This window comes from Labeo rohita, chromosome 22 (genome assembly GCF_022985175.1).
Source record: "Labeo rohita strain BAU-BD-2019 chromosome 22, IGBB_LRoh.1.0, whole genome shotgun sequence".
In the NCBI taxonomy this organism is placed as follows: Eukaryota; Metazoa; Chordata; class Actinopteri; order Cypriniformes; family Cyprinidae; genus Labeo; species Labeo rohita.
In genome coordinates this window covers 34410474-34435060 of record NC_066890.1, presented here as the reverse complement: position 1 = coordinate 34435060, position 24587 = coordinate 34410474, and the positions used below count along the sequence as shown (strand labels likewise).

The 24587-nt window shown below is 28.9% G+C and overlaps 1 protein-coding gene across 1 annotated transcript in view; it reads right to left on the bottom strand.

The window, feature by feature from the left end:
• lrp1ba (low density lipoprotein receptor-related protein 1Ba) overlaps positions 1 to 24587 on the bottom strand; it is a 387570-nt gene that overhangs the window by 28554 nt on the left and 334429 nt on the right. The window contains exons 79-89 of the mRNA XM_051094447.1: positions 19393 to 19515; positions 16937 to 17059; positions 16725 to 16865; positions 16476 to 16610; positions 13806 to 13925; positions 12284 to 12525; positions 11926 to 12149; positions 11748 to 11854; positions 10915 to 11031; positions 6962 to 7135; positions 2837 to 2962 (exon numbers count right to left, since the gene is read on the bottom strand). Of these exons, the coding sequence (XP_050950404.1) occupies positions 2837 to 2962; positions 6962 to 7135; positions 10915 to 11031; positions 11748 to 11854; positions 11926 to 12149; positions 12284 to 12525; positions 13806 to 13925; positions 16476 to 16610; positions 16725 to 16865; positions 16937 to 17059; positions 19393 to 19515 (1632 nt within the window). The remainder of the gene's footprint in view (positions 1 to 2836; positions 2963 to 6961; positions 7136 to 10914; positions 11032 to 11747; positions 11855 to 11925; positions 12150 to 12283; positions 12526 to 13805; positions 13926 to 16475; positions 16611 to 16724; positions 16866 to 16936; positions 17060 to 19392; positions 19516 to 24587) is intronic.

The following is a 24587-nucleotide window of genomic DNA, read 5'->3' as shown; positions in this document are numbered from 1 at the left end:
ATTATTATTATTATTATTATTATTATAAGCCAATAATATTTTTTATACAATTTATTTGTATTATTGTACACATTTGTATTACTTTGAAGTGGCAAATACAACTAGTGATTGCACCGTAAACTATATATTAATTCAGGCTAAATTATTTGTTTATACAGGCAAATTTATCAGGATCTAAACTCTTAAAAAAAAAAAATGTAAAAAAAAAATATTTTATTTCAAACTATTAGTTAATTAGGATTTGAGAAAAAACACAGACATGTTATTTAATATAGATAGTTTATCAATATGTTATTGATAGATTTTAGTAAAGATTAATATTTATTAAATTTATTTGTATTATTGTACACGTTTGTATTATTTTAAAGTGGCAAAGACAAATAGTGATTACACTGTAAACTATATATTAATTCATGCTATATATACAGTATATATATATATATATATATATATATATATATATATATATATATATATATACATATATACAGTGCTCAGCATAAATGAGTACACCCCACTACATTTGTCAGAAAACCTTTAGTTTCCTTTCAGAATCAACATTTTCTATGAGATACTATACTACAAAATACTCCCACAAATGTGGGCCATTGATTGCAAACAAGATTTGTTAATTTGCACACACAAAAAAGTGATTTTCCTAACAAATTCATTCAAGCCCATGTTGCAAAAATGAGTACACCCCAATTATAGTCTTAGGAGAAAAGCCACACTTAAGACTACAAAATTCTAATTAACAGGCATTCAACCACAGGTGAGTCTAATGATTCATTTAAGAGGTGTCCAGCAGACAGGTGACTATAAAAGGGCATTACTTAACGAAGAAAAGCCCTTCCCATTTCATGCTGTCAGCAATGGCTCCCCATGGAAGAGAAATGTCACAAAATCTGAGAAAGGAAATCATTTCTTTACACAAAAAAGGTGAGGGCTAAAAGAAGATCAGCAAAGCTTTACATATCAGTCAAAATACTGTAGCAAAAGTGATCCAAAAATTTAAGAAAGATGGAAGTGCAACCATCTTACAGAGACGTCCAGGCCGTCCACGGAAGTTAACATCTCGACAGGAGCCTCTTCTGATGAGAAGGGTTGAAGAAAATCGCTATGCAAGTTCACTGCAGTTAGCTAAAGCAGTAGAAAGCCAAACTGACCGTTTCCCGTGACACCATACGGCGCACACTGCAGAGGAATGGCATGCATGGGTATCGTCCACGAAGGAAGCCTCTCCTAAAGCCCATGCACAAAAAAGCACGCCTAGAATTTGCTAGGGCCCATGCTGAAAAAGATGAAGACTTTTCAGAAGACTTCTGGGACTCTATACTCTGGAGTGATGAGACAAAGATCACTGCTTTTAGAACTAATGGTTTTAAAACTGTATGGCGTCGTAAAGGTGAGGATTTCAAAGAAAAATGCATGGTGCCTACAGTGAAACATGGTGGTGGCAGTGTCTTTATGTGGGGCTGCATGAGTGCTGCTGGTGTTGGGGAGCTGCATTTCATTGATGGTATCATGAACTCAACAATGTACTGCTCTATACTGAAGGAGAAGATGCTGCCATCGCTCCGTGCACTTTTCCAACACGACAATGATCCAAAACACACATCTAAAGCTACTGTTGCATTTCTGAAGAAGAACAGGGTGAAGGTGATTGAATGGCCAAGTATGTCTCCTGATCTGAACCCAATCGAACACCTGTGGGGAATTCTGAAGCGACAAGTTGAGCATCGCTCTCCATCCAGCATCCAGGCTCTAAAAGAGGTTATTCTTGAAGAATGGAAAAAGATAGATGTTGCAATATGTCGCCAACTTGTTCATTCCATGCCTAGAAGACTTGATGCTGTCCTTAAAAATCACGGTGCTCATACAAAATACTAGATGTAGTAGTTTTTGTTGCGGGGTGTATTCATTTTTGCTTCAACCAATTTGAGTAAAACTGAAGATTTTGTGATCTAAGTTAGATTATTAACCTTAATTTCATGTTATGGAGTTAAATAAGTGTTCAATAAAACTCAGCCTTGTGAAAAGTTTGGAAATTGTTCTTTTGTTCATTGAGCTACTGATTAAATCCGTACTTTTTAAAGGGGATGTACTCATTTATGCTGAGCACTATATATATATATATATATATTTAACTATTACTTTAAGATTTGTGAAAAACACAAAGTTACTGAGATTACTTGATTTTTTTTAGAACGACTTGTTTAATATGTTTGTTTGTTTGTTTAGTATTTTTATGTTTATTTAGATTTTCACTTATTTGATGCATGAACATCTGTATCTGTATGTTACATGTTTTGATTTGCAAGTTCTTTGACCAGTCTTAACATTTATTTATTTAGTTAGTTATTGTTTTTTGCTTGTTTCAAAAATGTATATTTATGTTATGTTGCTATATACATTCTTCTTGTTTCTAACATGCAAGTTTTATAGGTTGTTTTGCCTCAGTTGTTGTATACTGATAAAATATACAATGTATAAATAAACAAATAAATGATAGATGGATAGATTTCATTGCTAGGGTGCTCTGTTTAGTGGCTGGGGTTGTTCTAAGATAGAGAAGACACATCTTAGCAAGCACAGCTAATTAAATAAGCCATCCACTCTGACTGAATCAATGCTAGTAACACAATTGCTGTCTTTTCTAGCACACGGGCTTCAGGTGTATTGCGTGTGTGGGCAAAGGGCCCAGAATAGTAAACACTTCAGTCAAAATCACTCATGTGAAACATTTGAGTTTGACACGGCGGGGCCTCTCGGGGTCGCGCTGGCGCTCTGTTAGTGATGTAAGAGCATCCTGCCGAGTGCGTTTTGACAGATGTACCTGAGATGTTGGTGTCCGTGCAGGTCCTGTTCAGCAGAATTTTCCCCTCAGGACACACACATCTGGCCCCGCTGGGGTTCAGGAGGCAAAGGAAAGCACAATTCATCTTTGCACATGGGTTGGACGCTGAGAGAGAGAGGAAGACGAGAGAAAATAAGATAAAATGGGATGTTTATTGCTTTTTTGTACCTTCAAATGGAGCGTTTGGACAGATCATGTAGAGACAATTCAAAAATCAGTGTAAATAAAGTGTAAATAAAATTCAAAGTCCAAAAATCTCGTTGGAAATTTTCACATTAAAAAATAAACACAGCCTCACGTCGTGTCAATGACATTTACACACTGCCTCTGAAACTTTCATCCGTCATGTTTTGACAAAGAAAACAAACATGAATTAACTAGTTTAAAAAAAGTCAAAACAAAACAAAACAATCTTTATCAAAACAAAACAGTTAAAAAAAACTGTGAAAATTTAGTGTAGCAAAATATTTAGTTACACTGAAACAAAACAAAACAAAATATTAAAAAATGGAATTAAACCAGTCAAAGCAATCAGTGAATCTTTAGTGGAGCAAAATATTTAAATTGTTATAAACAAAAAAACAAACAAACAAAAAAATAAATAAGTAAACCAGTTCAAAAAGTCAATGAATCATTAGTGTTGTAAAATATTTAGTTAAATTCTTACAACAAAACAAAAAACAAAATGTCTTGAAACCAGTTCAAAAAGTCAAAACAACATGTGATTCAATCATGTCTTTTGTGTAGCAAAACGTAGTTATACTGAAAAAAAAACAAAACAAAATAAAATAAAAAATAACTGAACTTGTTAAAACAAACAGTGACAAAATATTTAAATTGTTAAAACAAACCAAACCACATCAAAACAAAACGTACTTTAACCAGTTAAAAGTCAGTAAATCTTTAGTGTAGCAAAATATTTGGTTATACTGAAACAAAACAAAGGAAACTAAATAAAATAGAATTAAACCAGTTAAAAAAATCAGAAAATCTTTAGTAAAGTTAAAATATTTAAATTGTTCCAAAAATGTAATTAAACCAGTTCAAGAAGTCTTTAGTGTAGCAAAATATTTAATTAACAAAACAATTAAACCAGTTAAAAGTCAGTAAATCTTTAGTGTAGCAAAATATTTGGTTATACTAAAACAAAACAAAACAAAACAAAAAACAAAATGTAATTAAACCAGTTTAAAAATTCAAAACAAAACAAAACAGTCTTTTTCAAAACAAAACAAAATTTATTTATACTGAAAACAAACAAAACACAACAAAACAAATTGTAATTAAACCAGTTGAAAAAGTCAAAACAAAACAGAATTAAACAAGTTTAAAAATCTTTGAATGTTTAGTGTAGTACAATATTTAGTTATACTGAAACAAAACCAACAAAAAAAATTAAACAGAATTTAATTATGTATCTTTAGTGTAGTAAAAATATTTTAACAAAACAAAACATAATTAAACCAGTTAAAAATCTGTGAATCTTTAGTGTAGTAAAATATTTATTTATACTGAAACTAAACAAACAAAACAAAACAAAACGGAATTAAACCAGTTAAAAAAAAATGTGTGAATCTTTAGTAAAAATATTTAAATTGTTACAACAAAATGAAACAAAACAGAATTAAACCAGTTAAAAAATCGGTGAATCTTTAGTTTAGTAAAATATGTAAATTGTTACAAAAAAAAAAAAAAAAAAAAAAATTAGGTAATTATATGTGAAATAACTTAAATACACTTGCAGTTTTTTCCGCAAAAAACTTCTGCAAAACACATTATTCTCTACCGGAATGATCAAAAGTGTCAATTACTCAGCCAATCATAAAACAGATAATTTGCATATGGTCTTAAAGGTACAGTAGCAAAACAGTAGGGCCACAGATAATAAAAACGGTCTAAATTACAGTCAACATTATGCTACAAAACAGCAGAATATCTTCCCTACCACTAGAATTTATATATATTTGTGTGTGTGTGTGTGTGTGTGTGTACTTGTTTTTGCTACATTGTGGGGACCAAATGTCCCCACAAGGATAGTAAAACCTGAAATTTTTGACATTGTAGGGACTGGCTTGAGGTCCCCATGGGTACAAAAGCTTATAAATCATACAGAATGAGTTTTTTTTGAGAAAGTAAAAATGCAGAAAGTTTTCTGTAAGGGTTAGGTTTAGGGGTAGGGTTAGGGTAAGGGGATAGAAAATACAGTGCGGAGAGTATAAAAACCATTGCACCTATGGAGAGTATTTCTTCTAGCATATAACAAACTATCCATCTAAAAGCTTTTAGTGGATGGTGTAATGTGTGCATGTGAGAGATATTATGTGTTTGTCTTTTTTATTTTAGCTTTTACAGGTTGTTTTGAAGAGCGTCTTGAATAACGCTTTCTAGTGTAAAAGCACATCAGAGAGCGATGACACTTCCCATTACACCAGCACAAAGACAAACAACACAGGCTAAGATCCCTCCATCGCTCCTTCTTTATAACAGAGAGAGAGATCAGCGGAGGACAAGAGAAGAGAGTACAGTGACAAATCGAGATGGAAACACACATAGAGAGACTAAATTTGTCTTTGAGCAAATAATGTACAATGGGGCTGCAAAATTGGATCTGGATTTTTTTTTTTTTTAAACCAAAATATAATGTACATGTAAATAAATACAGTATTTTTTTCATATTTATTAGTACTTTTACTGTTATATAAATATTAAATATATAAATCTTTTTTTTTTTTTACTAATTTGCACCAACATATTACACAATTAAATAAATAAATAAATAAAGATGACTAATAAATAAGACTGAGACTAATAAATGTATGTAAAAGAGATGAACATAAAAATGAAACTCGTAATATTTTTACTTTAATTTACTAAAATAAATAAATAAACAAACTGAATGTAATGCAGATGACTAATAAATACTACATATTATAGACTAATAAATAAGACTGAGCCTATTAAATATATGTAAAAGAGATGAACATAAAAATTAAACTCCTAATATTTGTACTTTAATTTACTATAATAAATAAATAAATGTAATATAATGTAGATGACTAATAAATACTACATATTATAGACTAATAAATAAGACTGAGCCTATTAAATATATGTAAAAGAGATGAACATAAAAATTAAACTCCTAATATTTGTACTTTAATTTACTATAATAAATAAATAAATGTAATATAATGTAGATGACTAATAAATATTACATATTATAGACTAATAAATAAGACTGAGACTAATAAATATATGTAAAACAGATGAACATAAAACTCCTAATATTTTACTTTAAATTACTACAATAAATAAATTTAAAAATGTAGATGACTAATAAATACTATGTAATATAGACTAACACATAAGACTGAGACTAATAAATATATATAAACCAAATGAACATAAAAATTAAAGTCCTAATATTTTTACTTTTATTTGCTATAAATAAATAAATATAAATGTTAAATAATTTGTATGTTAAATATGAAATATTTATTGATTGATTGATTGATTGATCGATGTGCACTACCAAATTACTGCAAAATAAGACTAGAGACATTTATTCAGAATTATGTAGAGCCAAATTTTGCTTTCACGACTTCAAAACATCAGAGACTCCATGTTTCCAATTGCCCTTCTGCAAATCTAACAAAACACAACATTTCATCCATCTGATTAGAGCTGGTAATTGTATAATAAAACATTTGACAGTAATATGTGACTGTAATAAGCTCTAGCTGGCCGCAGACGAGAAGTCCAATCAGATTTCAACAATCTAAACATGAAATTAAACTCTGACTACTGCCAAGAAATCTCACTCTGGAACGGCCCTCTGGAAGACACACAACCATAATGGTTTTAAAGGAAAATTTGATTAAAATATGAACCTTCTGTCATCATTTAATCACTCTAATTTGATTCCAAACATGTATTTTTTTACATTTCTGCTTATTAAATCCTTTCATTTTTATGGAAAACAGAACCTCAGCTTGTGTTTTTCAAAGAAAATGGGTTTGGAATGACATGAGGATGAGTAAATGTTGATAAAAGTCTCATTTGTGGCTGAACTGTTTCTTTAAATCATTCTTTTTCGAGGCTCACCCTCCTGTTGTTTGTACCGATGGAAGACCAAGATGCTGGACGCTCTCTCCACACCCAAACTGAGCTTCTCGGCAGGCAGCTTCCCATATTTATGAACCCTGAAGACATTGTGCTTCATGCTGACCCCGTAGATGTAGTCCTCAAACAGGTCAATTCGGAAGGGTTGAGAAATTCCTGGAGCGAAACCAAGTAAGACGCAAAGTAAAAACTTTCTGTTTTTTATTCACACTGAATGTTTCAAGCATGACCTTGAGAAGAGGACCAGATTCAAGAATGCAAACCAAAACAGCAATGTTATTCGAAAATCCCACAGAGTAGAAAAATGCAATCCCCCTCTGACTTAAAAGAGAAAAAAAAAGTTGAATAAAGTCATTTTTAAAGTTGTTCTTTTTTTGTACAGGGTCAGGAAGCTCTTGGATTTCATCAAAAATATCTTAATTTGTGTTCTGAAGATGAACAAAGATCTTATGGGTTTGGAACGACATGAGGGTGAGTTATTAATGACAGAATTTTCATTTTTGAGTGAACCATCTCTATAAGTTTAGAATATAACACCATTAGCTTACATTGTAAAAAGTTTTCACCAGTGTCAACTTAAAAAGTTAAGTTTAGCAGCTGCCTTAAAATTTAACTCATGAGTAAAATCAACTTAAAAGTTCAAGTTAAAAACTTAAAAGTACAAGTCATTTTAACTCATGAGTTAAATCAACTGAAAAGTACAAGTCATTTAAACTTACGAGTTAAATCAACTTAAAAGTTCAAGTCATTTTAGCTCATGAGTTAAATCAACTTAAAAATACAAGTTATTTCAACTAATGAGTAAAATCAACATAAAAGTACAAGTCATTTTAACTCATGAGTTAAATCAACGTAAAAGTACAAGTTATTTCAACTCATGAGTTAAATCAACCTTAAAGTTCAAATCATTTTAACTCACGAGTTAAATCAACTTAAAAGTACAAGTTATGAGTAAAATCAACTTAAAAGTTCAAATTAACTCATGAAAAATTAACTTAAAAGTCATTTTAACTCATGAGTTAAATTAACCTTAAAGTTCAACTCATTTTAACTCATGAGTTAAATCAACCTTAAAGTTCAAATCATTTTAACTCATGAGTTAAATCAACTTAAAAGTACAAGTTAAAAACTCAAAAGTACGTCATTTTAACTCATGAGTAAAATCAACTTAAAAGTACAAGTTATTTCAACTCATGAGTTAAATCAACGTAAAAGTACAAGTCATTTCAACTCATGAGTTAAATCAACGTAAAAGTACAAATTATTTTAACTCATGAGTAAAATCAACTTAAAAGCACAAGTTATTTTAACTCATGAGTTAAATCAACGTAAAAGTACAAGTCATTTCAACTCATGAGTTAAATCAACGTAAAAGTACAAATTATTTTAACTCATGAGTTAAATCAACTTAAAAGTTCAAGTCATTTTAACTCATGAGCAAAATTAGCTTAAAAGTTCAAGTCATTTCAACTCATGAGTTAAATCAACTTAAAAGTTCAAGTTATTTTAACTCATGAGTTAAATCAACGTAAAAGTTCAAGTCATTTTAAATCAACAAAATTAAGTTATTTCAACTCATGAGTTAAATCAACCTTAAAGTTCAAATCATTTTAACTCACGAGTTAAATCAACGTAAAAGTACAAGTTATGAGTAAAATCAACTTAAAAGTTCAAGTCATTTTAACTCATGAGTAAAATTAACTTAAAAGTACAACTTATTTCAACTCATGAGTTAAATCAACCTTAAAGTTCAAATCATTTTAACTCATGAGTTAAATCAACTTAAAGTACAAGTTAAAAACTCAAAAGTACATCATTTTAACTCATGAGTTAAATCAACGTAAAAGTTCAAATTATTTTAACTCATGAGTTAAATCAACTTAAAAGCAAAAGTTATTTCAACTCATGAGTTAAATCAACTTAAAAGTTCAAATCATTTTAACTCATGAGTAAAATTAACTTAAAAGTACAACTTATTTCAACTCATGAGTTAAATCAACCTTAAAGTTCAAATCATTTTAACTCATGAGTTAAATCAACTTAAAAGTACAAGTTAAAAACTCAAAAGTACATCATTTTAACTCATGAGTTAAATCAACGTAAAAGTACAAATTATTTTAACTCATGAGTAAAATCAACTTAAAAGCACAAGTTATTTCAACTCATGAGTTAAATCAACCTTAAAGTTCAAATCATTTTAACTCATGAGTAAAATCAACTTAAAAGTACAAGTTATTTCAACTCATGAGTTAAATCAACGTAAAAGTACAAGTCATTTCAACTCATGAGTTAAATCAACGTAAAAGTACAAATTATTTTAACTCATGAGTAAAATCAACTTAAAAGCACAAGTTATTTCAACTCATGAGTAAAATCAACTTAAAAGGACAAGTTATTTCAACTCATGAGTTAAATCAACGTAAAAGTACAAATTATTTTAACTCATGAGTAAAATCAACTTAAAAGCACAACTTATTTCAACTCATGAGTTAAATCAACCTTAAAGTTCAAATCATTTTAACTCATGAGTAAAATCAACTTAAAAGTACAAGTTATTTCAACTCATGAGTTAAATCAACGTAAAAGTACAAGTCATTTCAACTCATGAGTTAAATCAACGTAAAAGTACAAATTATTTTAACTCATGAGTAAAATCAACTTAAAAGCACAAGTTATTTCAACTCATGAGTTAAATCAACTTAAAAGTTCAAGTCATTTTAACTCATGAGTAAAATCAGCTTAAAAGATCAAGTCATTGTAACTCATGAGTAAAATCAGCTTAAAAGTTCAAGTCATTGTAACTCATGAGTAAAATCAACTTAAAAGGACAAGTTATTTTAACTCATGAGTTAAATCAACGTAAAAGTACAAGTTATTTCAACTCATGAGTTAAATCAACTTAAAAGTTCAAGTCATTTTAACTCATGAGTAAAATCAGCTTAAAAGTTCAAGTCATTGTAACTCATGAGTAAAATCAACTTAAAAGTACAAGCTATTTTAACTCATGAGTTAAATCAACTTAAAAGTTCAAGTCATTTTAACTCATGAGTTAAATCAACGTAAAAGTACAAGTTATTTCAACTCATGAGTTAAATCAACCTTAAAGTTCAAATCATTTTAACTCACGAGTTAAATCAACTTAAAAGTACAAGTTATGAGTAAAATCAACTTAAAAGTTCAAGTCATTTTAACTCATGAGTAAAATCAACTTAAAAGTACAAGTTATTTTAACTCATGAGTTAAATCAACGTAAAAGTACAAGTTATTTCAACTCATGAGTTAAATCAACCTTAAAGTTATTTTAACTCACGAGTTAAATCAACTTAAAAGTACAAGTTATGAGTAAAATCAACTTAAAAGTTCAAGTCATTTTAACTCATGAGTTCAATCAACTTAAAGGTACAAGTCATTTTCAATCAACTTAAAGGTACAAGTCATTTTAAATAATTAGTAAAATCAACTTAAAAGTACAAGTCATTTTAACTGAGTTGATTTAATAAAAAATTTTAAGGTAGATGCTTAAGTTTTTAAGTTGAGTTAAGTTAAACTGGTGAAAACTGTGCGTTGATTGTCTCATGGATGAAGCTGCTGGAAGCTTTTTAAGTTGGCTTAAAAAGTAGCTGTCTATGTCAGCGGCAGGCAGTTAACTAGGTTTTGCAAGAGCTCTAGATTCAAATTCATCCTCGACTTTGATGCTTTCCCCAAAATAGCATTTTTCCAATCACAGTCTGTGAGGGAATCGAAATGGAAATCTGGTGAGTTTATATAAAATACACTCAGCTTAGCTTTTGCAGCTCTTCACATGTTGGAATCAAGGGCTGGCCTGATTCTGGCCTGAGCTGAAGACCTTTGTGGGGTTTTTTAACACATGTTGCAGGATAAAAACTGGAGGCTGATTTTGAATATTGTACAATTTCCAACAAATGCAAACTCACCCTCTCGACTGCTAGCAGCCACCAGCGAATCAGAGCCATCGAAACGCACACTTCCGATCTGAGACAGCTCAGAGTCTGACCAGTATAGCCGCTGGTTGTAATAATCAATTGCAAGTCCTGAAAAGAAAGACAGAGACAATTATATTATATTATATTATATTACAAATTAATAATAATATAATACTACGTATCAAAAATATATTAAAAATAGAAAATAATACACTCTAATAAAAAAAAAACAACTAATTACTGTTAATAAATTATCAACACCATAATAAAAGAATAAAATAAAAATAAAAAAACATAGGGGAGGGGATGCATGGTCAAAAGACAGTGACAATTTTATATAATGTAATATAATACAATATAATATAATATAATATAATATAATATAATATAATATTGCATTATACTAATTATATTATATTATATTATTTAAAATATTAATAATATGTCGTGTATATATATATATATATATATACACACACACATACACACACACACACACATACAGTGAAAACTTTCGCCCAACATTTATTCATGTCTTCTATTACCAGAAAACTAAAACAATATTACCAAGAATATCACCTTGAAATATTTTTTACATATTCAGTAGTTTCACTCAAACGTTATATATTATGATGGATTTCATTTTCAGACGACTGAAATTACCTTTTTACCGAGACATTTTTCGTTCTTTGCATTACAGTGACAGACATCTTAAAATGATTCATTTTAGCCTTACAATTGGCAGATGCTTTTTTAAGTCACATATTTTACACTACAAAATATTTCAAAAAGGATGATGGATGATTAGCTTGCAAGAATCTCACCTGTCGGTCTACGCAAGTTCCTCTCCAGCAAAATGCGACGCAAGGACCCGTCCATGGCAGCCTCTTCGATGTGAGAGTGGTCACCAATGACGGTCCAGTACACCATCCTAAATAACAACAGAGGACATTATACACATTCCGTCTGACGTAACAGTAAGGACTTAGAAACAACACTTACCCGCGTACAGGATTAACAGTAATAGCAAAGGGTTCCCCGTCGATATCTGTGATGAGCCGGGTGCAGTTGGGACCCCCCAGCTGTCCCACGTTGATGGAGTAGCGAAGTCGGCGCCAGTGTGCCGTGTAGTAGCTGAACCAGTGCATCCGGGAGTGATCCGTCCAGTACAGGTTCCCCGTCACCCAATCAGCGGAAATGTCCCGGGGCCTCCGGAAATCTGGACACTGCAAATATAGAGTGTAGTGAAGTTATAAAACCACCTCAGTAAGATTTTACCACACTAGTTTCTGTGGTTTCATGAGGAAAATATTACAAATAATTTGAAAGAAGTGTTAAAAAATCTGTCTTTTTGACTTACTATGACTCCACTGTTTGATGTGAGTGGGCTCCTGTCCTGAAGGTCTTTGTAAAAAATGCCCCCGGGGTTAAACTGAGTGGCCCACACAAACTTGTGATGGTGAAATAGCGCGTCCATGCCAATGATGCGAGCACTGTCTGAGATTCGGGCCAGTTGAGTGTGTCCATGGGTTTGGTTGTACGGATAGACAAAACTGCGGATTTCGGTGTCGTTGGCCACGTAGAGGACCTGATCTTCTGGTCCTGAACACAGAGATACATGTGTGAAACTAATTAAATAAACAAAACAAATTAAATTCAAAGCAAGCCCAGGCAAAAAGAATGAACAAATAAAAAATCAAAACATAATAATGAAAAAACAAAATGAAAACAAAACACCACATTTCAAAATAAATAAATAAATAATAATAAATAATAATAATAATAATAATAATAATAATAATAATAATAATATAGAACACAGAAACAAAAAAAAAACAAAAAAAAAACAAACAAAAATAAGACAAACTAAAAAAATAAAGCAAAACAAAAGATGAAACAAACAAAAAACATACAAAAAGACAAAAACCACAACACCAAAAAAAGTGAAAAAGTGAAACAAAACAAAAGCAAAAAACATACCAAACAAAAAACACAAAACCAAACAAGAAAAACAAGAAAAAGCAAAAGCAAAAAAACAAATAAAACAAAAAAGCAAAACAAAAGATGAAAAAAAAATACAAGAGAGGGAAAATTCTATTTATTTATTTTTTGGTTTTCTCGAAAAACAAACAAAAATAAATAAATAAATATATTGAAATAAATAAATAAATAAATAAAACAAAAAGTGAAACAAAAGATAAAACAAAACAAAAAAGACAAATCAAGTAAAAAAAGACAAAACCACACCACAACACAAAAAACAAACAAACGAAAAATAAGACCAAACAAAACAGAAATTAAAACAGACCAAAAAGAAAGCAAAAACAAGGATATAAATGAAGACAAAAGATGAAAAAAATGAAACAAACAAACAAACAAACAAACAAAAAAAAAACTACAAATAAAAATAAACAGAATTGAACAAAAAAGAAAAGAAAAGAAATTAAACACACACACACACAGACCAAAACCAAACAAAATTAAAGCAGATCGAAAAGAAAGCAAAAACAAAAGATGAAAAAAGAAAACATACAAACAGAGAAAACCAAAATACCACAGACAAACAAAAAGCAACAACAAAAGTGAAAATAAAAAAAAAATAAATAAAAATAAACCAAACCAAACAAAAACATCAAAGACCAAAAACAAATGAAACAAAATAGACCAAAAACAAAAGTAAAAAAGAAGAAAAAAGATTCAAACAAAAAACAAAAAGCAAAATCAAAAACTAAAGAGATTTCTTTAATTATTAAAGTCCAAACAACTAAAGAAACAAAACAAATTTTAGCTGGAATCCTGAAGTGTTTTAAATCAAAGCAACTAAAATCAGCCTAAAACTGTTTATTTGTATAAAACTTCAATAGCATGTCGATATCTTTTACCCTTCGTGATGCATTCCCCATCGATCTCCTTGAAGTTTCGGTCACACGTGCACTTGTACGAGCCCTTGGTGTTGGTGCAGTACTGCGAGCAGCTCCCAAACCGCAGACACTCGTTCACCTCTGAGGAAACAGAGGAACACGTCCATCCGTCAGCCACACGCTCTCCAGTGACATTTTTAGCAGTGCTGCGGGGATGTCACTCTGCTTGGGATTTCAGCTGTATCTCAGCTACCTGCGTTCAGCGCCTGCTGATTTCTGGACTTCTTGTTATGCTCAGTGAGATGACCCTGAAGCGACCGCTGACATACCTCTAACAGTTTAATGCCAGCTCTGGAGCTGAATACAAAGAGACTTTTGCATTGTGGGCTTTGTACAAAAGACAAGCAACCACTGGGATGCGCTAGGGGCGAGTATTTGCATTGTGTCCTTTTGTTGTATTACAAAATACCAAACCAAATGTCACTTAAGGAAGAGCAAAATAGCACCTAGTACATTTTTCAAGTACAATATTTGACCAGAAGTAGTGTATTCGGTTATAAATAATAAAGCAATAGATATGTAAGGCTTTTACAGAACAATAATGAAACAGCTCATGCTCAAAACTCAAGCGGGAACGTCCTACACTCGATAAATCGCTGAATCGTGTTTGAGAACCTTGTTGACAAAAAGAAAAATTGACCCATTATAAATCACTTCAAACTTCCAAGTCGAAAATCTCTTGAGCCGCAGAGCTACACAATATTCAACTTTAAAAGGAGCAATTAATGTTGATGTTCCTTGTTCTGTTTAATCTATAACATTGATTCTCAAATCTCTCAAGACAAGAAAATACGTCATTGTACCATCTAGAAAGGGCTAAAATATAACTGCATGAACCAATATTCAAACGTTGTGCCATTAATACTAAGTATTTAATATATAATCTTAGCATTGTTGTCAATCATCAGTTATTTATTTATTTTATTATTATTTTTATCTATTTATTTTTTGAAAGTTTATTTTTAACTATTAAACTATTTAATTATGATGGTAAAAAAATGCAACATATACACAGCAATATGAAAACATTAAAGATCAGAACTAAAATATCAAAAAACATTAATATACATCATTTCTATTAGAATATTTTATTAAAATGCAATATTATTATTAATATCATTAATAAAAATTATATATATATATATATATATATATATATATATCAGAATACACATTTCTATATGCTTACATTAGAAATTTAAATACAAAAGTTATGAATTTGTTTTAAGATTTTTATTATTATAAAATATAATTTATATATTAATACAACAATATAACAATTATATTTTATTTTGTAGTGCATAAATAGTAAATTATTAAATAATTAAAAAGATAAATCATAAAACAATATTTATATATTGGTAAAAATCTGCTGTATTTTTAATTGTAACTTTTTGTGATAACAGTAACTTTTTAACAATAATAATAAAAATAATGACTATTAATATTGACTATTATTTGACTAAAAATAGTACTATAACTAGTATTATTTACATATTAATATAGTAACTATTTATTTTTGTACTATATAATTAAAAATGTATTTAATAATTAAAAAGATAAATAATAAAAAGTCTTATTAATATAGAATATTTATATATTATTAAAAATGCATGTGATGTATTAATAATTGTAACTTTTTGTAATAACTTTTTAATAATAACAATAAGAATAATGAAATGAAACAAAGAATATTGTTATTACTATTATTATTATTATTATTATTATTATTATTATTATTATTATAGTATATTATTTATATATTTATAAAACAATATAGTATTTACAATATTTAATTTTGTCTTACATAATTACTAAAGTATTTAATAATTAAAAATATAAAATAATAATAATAATAATAATAATTTAATAATAATAATATATCATTACAAATAAATATATATCATTAATAATCAAATCTTTTGTAATAATAATCAAATTTTTAATAATAATAATAATAATAATAATAATAATAATAATAATAATAATAATAATAATAATAATAATGACTATAATAATAACAAAGAATATTGTTATTACTATTATTTTTATTATTATAATATATTATTAGTAACTATAATTAATTTTATATTGCATAATTACAAAATTATTTTTAAAAATAAATCTTATTAATAACTGTAACTTGTAACATGTAATAATAATTTGTAATAATAGACACTTTATAATAATAATAAATACTGACTATAATAATAACAAAAACGTTGTTACTATTATTTTATTATTATAACATTATGTATATATTAATAAAATAATATAGTTTAAATATAATTCTAATATTTAATTTGTATTGCATAATTACTAAATTATTTAATAATTAAAAAGATAAATAAAAACAACTGTATTAAAATAAAATATTTATATATCAGTAATAATAATAATAATAATAATAATAATAATAAAGATAAAGACATTATTGTTACTATTATTAAGGTTATATATAATATAAAATGATATTTATATAGACAAAAATAAAATATAAAATTACTGAAGAAAATTTGAGAGTTTTGAATGAATGTTTTCATTGATTCTTAATAAATGATGACAACAATTTCTCAATATTAGAAGAAATTATCTTCTTAGTGTTTTTTTTTTTTTGTACAAATTCTGTACCTTCACATTGTTTGGTCTTCTGGTTCCTCTGAAAGCCGTCTTTGCATTGGCAGACTGAGGGTGTTTTTGTATGATTGCAGAAGGCGTCGTCTCCACACAAGTCGGCCCGTCCTCGACACGCACCGTCTACGGAATCTGTGACCCACCGGGGACAAAATGAGACACTGTGACGGTTTCACACCACAAAATACAGAAACCCAACAGCACGACACACAAAGGATAAAGTAGTACAGAAGAAAGTACACTTACATGCCTTGCAGTCGCGCTCATCCGATCCGCCGTCTTCGCAATCGTCGAAAAGGTCGCACTGCAGCTCGGCAGGGATGCAGCGGTGATTGGCACAGGCGAATTCTGCTTTCCCGCATGGCTTTGGTCTTTTCACCACATCCGCTAGAGAAAAAAGAAAGGGAGATGGGTTTAGAGAAGGAAAAAAATAATATGAATTTAAATTTCCAACTCACCACAGTCATCTTCGTCTGAATTATCGCCGCAGTCGTTCACGCCGTTGCAGATTTGTTCAGTTCGCAGACACACTCTGTCATTCCTGCAGCGGAAGGGTCTGTTTGGAGGACACGGCAACTTTCCTGCAAGCCGAAACACAAACACACACAGTAATCAGAAACTTGTTTTTCACAGAAGTGATCTTTTTCTCTTTTTTGTGGTTTGCACCATTTCAAATGTTTGTGAAGTGTTTGTAAAGTGCTCCAAAAGCAATTTTTCAGACATTTTACTGCCGGGCCGACAACAAAGACAATTTTCGGAGAAAAATCACTGTTTACTACAGTTCAGGTTTAATGTGTGTTCAGGATGGTCGAAGTGTCCTGTATTGATTTTCTGCTCGTCTTTTTTTTTTGTGAGGTCGTTCTCACATGACCTTATAAATGTGTCCCATTTCAAACCAGACACTGGTTTGAACATGTGATGCTCCTAAACTAAAATCTCTAACTTGGCACGCTCAACATGATGATGACAAATAGTCTTAATAAATGTGAAATCCTATTTTGTTATTATGAAATCAGAAAAACATTCATATGTTTTCTTACGATTCAAAATTATCTGAGCTGAATTTGCAAACTGAAATTTAAAAAAAAAAGTATGTGTGTGTGTGTTTGAATGAATAAATAAATAATAAATTTTTTTTTTTTTTTATGTGACATCAGTGGAAAAAGAGAAAAGAGTTGTATGTGGTAAATAAATAAATAAATAAATAAATAATAAATAAATAAAAGCTATTAACACAATACAAACAAACCTAAACACCCAAATAAAACAAAACTAAACAATGAACCAAAACACATTCACAAATTTAAACAAAACTAAAAACCCAAACCACACAACCACACAAACAAAAAGATAGATAAATAAACAAATAAATAAATAAATAAATAAATACAGTTAAAAAAAAAAAAAAAAAAAAAAAAAATATTTCAGTGGGAAAAGAATCATGCCAAGCAAACTAGTGATTAATTTAACACATAATAATATTAAACTTACACTACTATAAAACTAATATATAAATAAATATAAAACTTTACAATAAATAAATAAATAAATAAATGAGTGAATACATTTTTATGTAATTTCATTTTTTAAAAAAAATCATAAATTCGGGGGCAGAATTAAACAATAACACATAAATAAATATGTAATAAATAAATAAATAATTTAATGAATGCGTCAGTGAACGAATTTTTAGATGACTTTAATGAGAAAACAATAAATAAAATGTATTAATCTTTATTTATTTTATTTTTATTTACATTTGTTTTAAACAATTTCAGTGGGAAAGGAATCATACCCAGCAAACCATAACTGTACCACACAAAATAAAAATAAATATATAATACATAAAATAATACATATATAATGATATTAAAATAATAATATTAACTTATAAATCTTATTAAACAAACAAACAAACAAAAAAATAAATAATAATAACAAATTAAATGAATAAGTAAAATGACCAAAGCAAAAAAAAAAAAAAAAAAAATGCATGTAAAGTGCAACACACACACACACACACACAAAAACAAACAAACAAGTAAATAAATAAATACATAAATGCAGATAAAAAAATAAAAATAAATAAAAAATACAATTTCAGTGGTAAAAGAATCATGCCAAGCAAACTAGCGATGAATGTACCACATAATAATATTAAAATAAAAAAATAAACTTTTACAATAAATAAATAAATAAATAAATAAATAAATAAATAAAAATAAATGAGTGAGTGAATACATTTTTATGTGATTTCATAAAAAAAAAATTATAAATTGGGGGAGCAGGAGTTTTATAAAAAGTTAAACAAGTAAAAATGTTTATAAATATTTACAAACAAAATAAATAAATACAAATAAATAAAAATAATATTATTTAAAAAGTTTTAAAATTATTTTATTTAATTAATAATTAAACAATACCAAATAAATAAATAAATAAATAAATAAATGCGTCAGTGAATGAATTTTTATGTGACTTTAATGGGAAAACAATAAATAAAATGTATTATTTTTTATTTTATTTTTTTTAGAAAACAATTTCAGTGGGAAAGGAATCATACCAAGCAAACTACCATAACTGTACCACACAAAATAAAAATAAATATATAATACATATAATAATAAATATATAATGATATTAAAACAATAATATTAACTTATAAAGCTTTTTAAACAAATGAACAAACAAACAAACAAACAAACAAACAAACAAATAATAATAAAAAATTAAATAAATCAATAAAACGACCAAAGCAAAACTAAAATATTTGAAAAATAAAACAAAACTGCAACACAAACACACAAAACAAACCAAGCAAAATATCAAACCAAATAAACAAACAATAAACAAAATAAATAAATTTTTATAGAGTGTGACTTCACTGGGAAAGAATCACTAGTCATAGACGTACCGCACATGCTTGAATCTTCATCAGAGTTGTCTCCGCAGTCATCCTCACCATCACACAGCCAGACCAGCAGCTTACACAGCGTGTTGTTACAAACAAACTCGTCTGCGCGGCACGCCAACGACCCTGCAAACAAAAATGACTGCGTGTGAAAAAATGATTGTGTTCACAGTACATACAGTATTCAAATGATGTCAGTTATTGGCTGTTGCAGTTTTACAGACATTTGATTCGTTTAACACTCTTTTTTCATGCAGTCAATTTTATGTAAATATAAGAGTTTAATATATGCAATAATTCTCACTTCAAAGACCAATAGACTTGTGACCTTAGGGCTTTCAAGAAAGTAACGGGACACTAATTTGCACCTTATTCGGGGAAACTTTTTGAATATGTAATTATATGACTTGAAAGCATTTGAATTTATTGAACTGCATTTTATCTGCAACCTTGCACGTGCCTACACAAGGACAATCTTGGTGCATTTTGATGTTTTTGAAATAAATATGAATCGATTCAACAATGAAATATTTAAAACGAATGAGTTCACATTAATATAACCTGTAATTTTAAGAAGATATTCATTTGGCTTGTATCAGGAGCATTTTGTGCATTCATATATAAATTTCTATAGGCATCTAACCATTCATGCAACTTGTAAAGATGTATTTCAAAGCCATTTTTGCGGTTGAAATAAATAAATAAATATATAAACCCCAGCTGGCATTGAGATGCTTTTAATCACCATCAGCTGAAAAGGCACTTTTATTTCCTTTTTCAACCAGCGACAAAACATTCTATAAACCCTGATGATGAAATTTATGGAGCCCATTTAGTTCCTCAGGTACAGTAAAGCACAAGCATTACGGAGATTGTCAAAGCAAAAGCATCAACTGGGGGAAAAAGAATGACTGTAACCTATAAAATGACCTGAGATCAGTTTTTGTGGTGGCTTTTAAAGGCCTAAGTTTGGATCGGAGTTGAGAAAGCATGTTTTATATCAGCTCAAAGAGGCTGTTAGACTAAGAGCACTGCTTTTTTTGAAAATATGTCCTGCTTTTCTCACCCTCAACTCTCTTTCTTTGTCATCAGGTCTGAGCGAGAGAGTTGTGTGAGAGAGGGTGTTTGACAGAAATGGACATTAATATCACAAAGATTTCCTGAATAAAAGAAGATGCCCTGATGCTGGCTTAAAGCAGGATGGAAGGGTGAAAATGCAAGACTCACAAACAACTGCACTTAAACTGCACTTTAAACTCTAAAGTTTGTAAAAAGAAGAAGAAAAAAAAAAAACAATGTCATAAATTACTAAAATTGTCTCATTTAGTCTTTTCTCATTTTATGTGTCACACTATGAAAATAATCATAGTTGGGGGAAAAACACAGGCAAATAAACAAATAAAAAACAAATCGACATAAATAAAAAAGTAAATCTCACATGCATGGGAAAAAAATAAAGCATAAATAAACCAACCAAATAAGACTTGTTTCTTCTATTTTATAAAAAACAAGTTATAATAAAATTATTTTATTTCAGCTTTTCTCATTTTATGTCCTACAAAACTTGTGGAACCATTAGTGGAGTTCAAAGGTTGTTTCTTTAGTAAGCAACTACGTAACAATGCCCTAGTAACCTTAGCATAATAAAATGTAGCAAATAAAAAAAGAAATAAAAATAATATTACAACTATGTAACAATGCCCTAGTAACCTCAGCATAATGAAACGTAACAAATAAAAAAGTACTAAAAATATTACAACTATATTACAACAACTAAAAAAAGTACGAAAAATAATATTACAACTACGTAACAATGCCCTGGCAACCTCAGTGTAATAAAATGTAACAAACAAAAAACAATAAAAATAATATTTCAACTATGTAACAATGTGCCAGTAACCTAAGCGTAATGAAACTTAAATAAAAAGTACTAAAAATAATATTAAAACTATGTAACAATGCCCTAGCAACCTCAGCGTAATGATATGTAACAAATAAAAAACTGTACTAAAAACAATATCACAACTATGTAACAATCCTCTAGTAACCTCAGTGTAATAAAATGTAACAAATAAAAAAGCAATAAAATAATATTACAACTATGTAACAATGTCCTAGTAGACTCAGCACAATAAAAAGCAACATATTTTTTTTAAAAAGTAAAAGAACTATTTCAACTATGTAACAATGCCCTAGTAACATCAACGTAATAAAACGTAACAAATAAAAAAGTACTAAAAATATTACAACTATGTAACAATGCCCTAGTAACCTTAGTGTAATTAAGCGTAACAAATAAAAAAGTAACTGAAATAATATTACAATTATGTAACAATGCCCTAGTAAACTCAGCACAATAAGAAGTAACACATTTTTTAAAAAAGTAATAGAAATATTTCAACTATGTAACAATGTGCCAGTAACCTAAGCGTAATGAAACTTAAATAAAAAGTACTAAAAATAATATTACAACTATGTAACAATGCCCTAGCAACCTCAGCGTAATTAAATGTAACAAATAAAAAACTGTACTAAAAACAATATCACAACTATGTAACAATCCTCTAGTAACCTCAGTGTAATAAAATGTAACAAATAAAAAAGCAATAAAATAATATTACAACTATGTAACAATGTCCTAGTAAACTCAGCACAATAAAAAGTAACACATTTAAAAAAGTAATAGACCTATTACAACTATGTAACAATGCCCTAGTAACCTCAGCATAATGAAAAGTAACAAATAAAAAAGTATGAAAAATAATATTACAACTATGTAGCAATGCCCTAGTAACCACAGCGTAATGAAACGTAACAAATAAAACAGTACTAAAATAATATTACAACTATGTAACAATCCTCTAGTAACCTCAGTATAATAACATGTAACAAATAAAAAACAACAATAAAACCAATATAACAAATATGTAACAATGCCCTAAACTCAGCACAATAAAATATAACAAATTAAAAAAGTAACAGAAATAATATTACAACTATATAACAATCCCCTAGTAACCTCAGTGTAATGAAACTTAAACAAAAAGTACTAAAAATGATATTACAACTATGTAACAATCCTCTAGTAACCTCAGCGTAATAAAATGTAACAAATAAAAAAGCAATAAAATAATATTACAACTATGTAAATATGTCCTAGTAAACTCAGCACAATAAAAAGTAATCCGTTAAATAAGTAATAGACCTATTACAACTACGTAACAATATTCTAGCAACCTCAGCATAAAACACAACAAATAAAAATTAACAAAAATAATATTAAAACTATGTAACAATGCCCTTTAACCTCAGCGTACTAAAGCATAACAAATAAAAAGTTACGAAAATATTATAACAATGAGTGTTATAGAACAACTATATAACAATGTCCTAGTAAACTCAGCACAATAAAAAGTAACAAATTTAAAAAAAAAAACGTAATAGAAATAATATTACAACTATGTAACAAAGCCCTAGTAACCTCAGTGTAATAAAATAAAACAAACAAAAAAGTAATACAAACAATATTACAAATATGTAACAACGCCCTAGTAACCTCAGCGTAATAAAATGTAACAAATTAAAAGGTAATAAAAAATATTACAACTACATAATTCCCTAAGAAACTCAGCGTAATAAAAGTAACAAATAAAAAAAGTAATAAAAATATTATTATAACTACATAACAATGCCCTAGCAACCTCAGGGTAATAAAACATAACAAATAAAAAAGTATTACAAATATTACACCCATGTAACAATGCGTTAGTAATCTCAGTGTAATAAAATGTAACAAATAAAAAAAGTAATAAAAATAATATTACAATGTAATAAAAAAAAAAAAAAACAAACAAAAAAAAAACTTCAGAACACTTTAGAAACTGCATAGGATCACCCCGACAACCAGGACAAGTATTCTGAATTTATGACTCTTTTCTTTTGAAACTAAAAATCTGGTTAACTAAGCTTGTTTTGAACAAACTGTGTAATATTACATTAAGTAATATTACATTTAAATTTAAATTACATTTAAATCTATTATTTATTGCACCATTGCACAGGAGAGAAACAAAGGCACTTTCCAGATCTACTCGAGTGATAAAACCAAAACGCCATCACTGTCAAAACTGAGTAACTCGACAAAGATCAAAGGCGTCCGATTGTGGAAAAACACCAGGAAGTCAGACACAACAGAGTCATCCACTGACTCACGGCCGTCTGAAAGGAACACTAAGTCTAAAGAGACATCTTATAAAATTTCATACAACCACAATGACATTTAGAAGATAGAAAATTGCAAATAAATAAATAAGGCGTTTAGAAACAGGACTTCATCTTTGATGCAAACACTTCCAAAGAGCCGCAGGTGTAGGACGGCTGGCGTTGTCCTCACAACAATATCAACAAGCGCAATTTTTCAAAACACTGAAATTAGGCCTTTCATGTAGTCACTTGTCAGATATCAAGTGGCAACACGGAACCTTTCATCCTCGCCAATTTTCACAAATATTGGGGAAATGACTTCTCTCGTGAGGCCGGGGATTTTTTCAGCGCTGTGCCGCACACGGCTCGGCTGATCCGCCGTAATGTATTCTTGTGATGATCATGTTTGTGAAAATCCCTCAAGTCTGTCACGGGTTGAAACTGAAATTTAAAGGCACTGGCATAAATACGTCAGCCTGTCGCACACGTCTGTCACTCTGGGTCGTACGCAACAGAATTGGGATTTTACAGCTGATGTAACAGTTGCACTTAGTTAACATACTATTTATGCAATATGTGGCACTGGTAAACACATAAGGCTTCAAAAACCACATACAGGTCTGTAGTTAAGGTAACATACAGGAAACATTCCAGAAATAAACTTTTTTTTTTAATTTCATTTTATTAACGCAAATGTAAAATAGTTTATTTAGGGTTCTAAGAGCCCTATTTGTACTATGATGATGATGATGATGATTATATTTGTATTTAATAGTTTTATTCTATTTAATAGTATGTAAATAAATAAATAATTATATTTATTGTACTATTTAAAAATATATAACTAGCTGGAATTATTTGCAAAATGATGATGGTTCATTTTATAATATTAAATCATATTTTTTAATTAGCTGAACATAATTGCAATAACTGTACAATTATAAAATAAATGACTGCTTTATAAATTATTACACATATTATTAATTGATGACAAA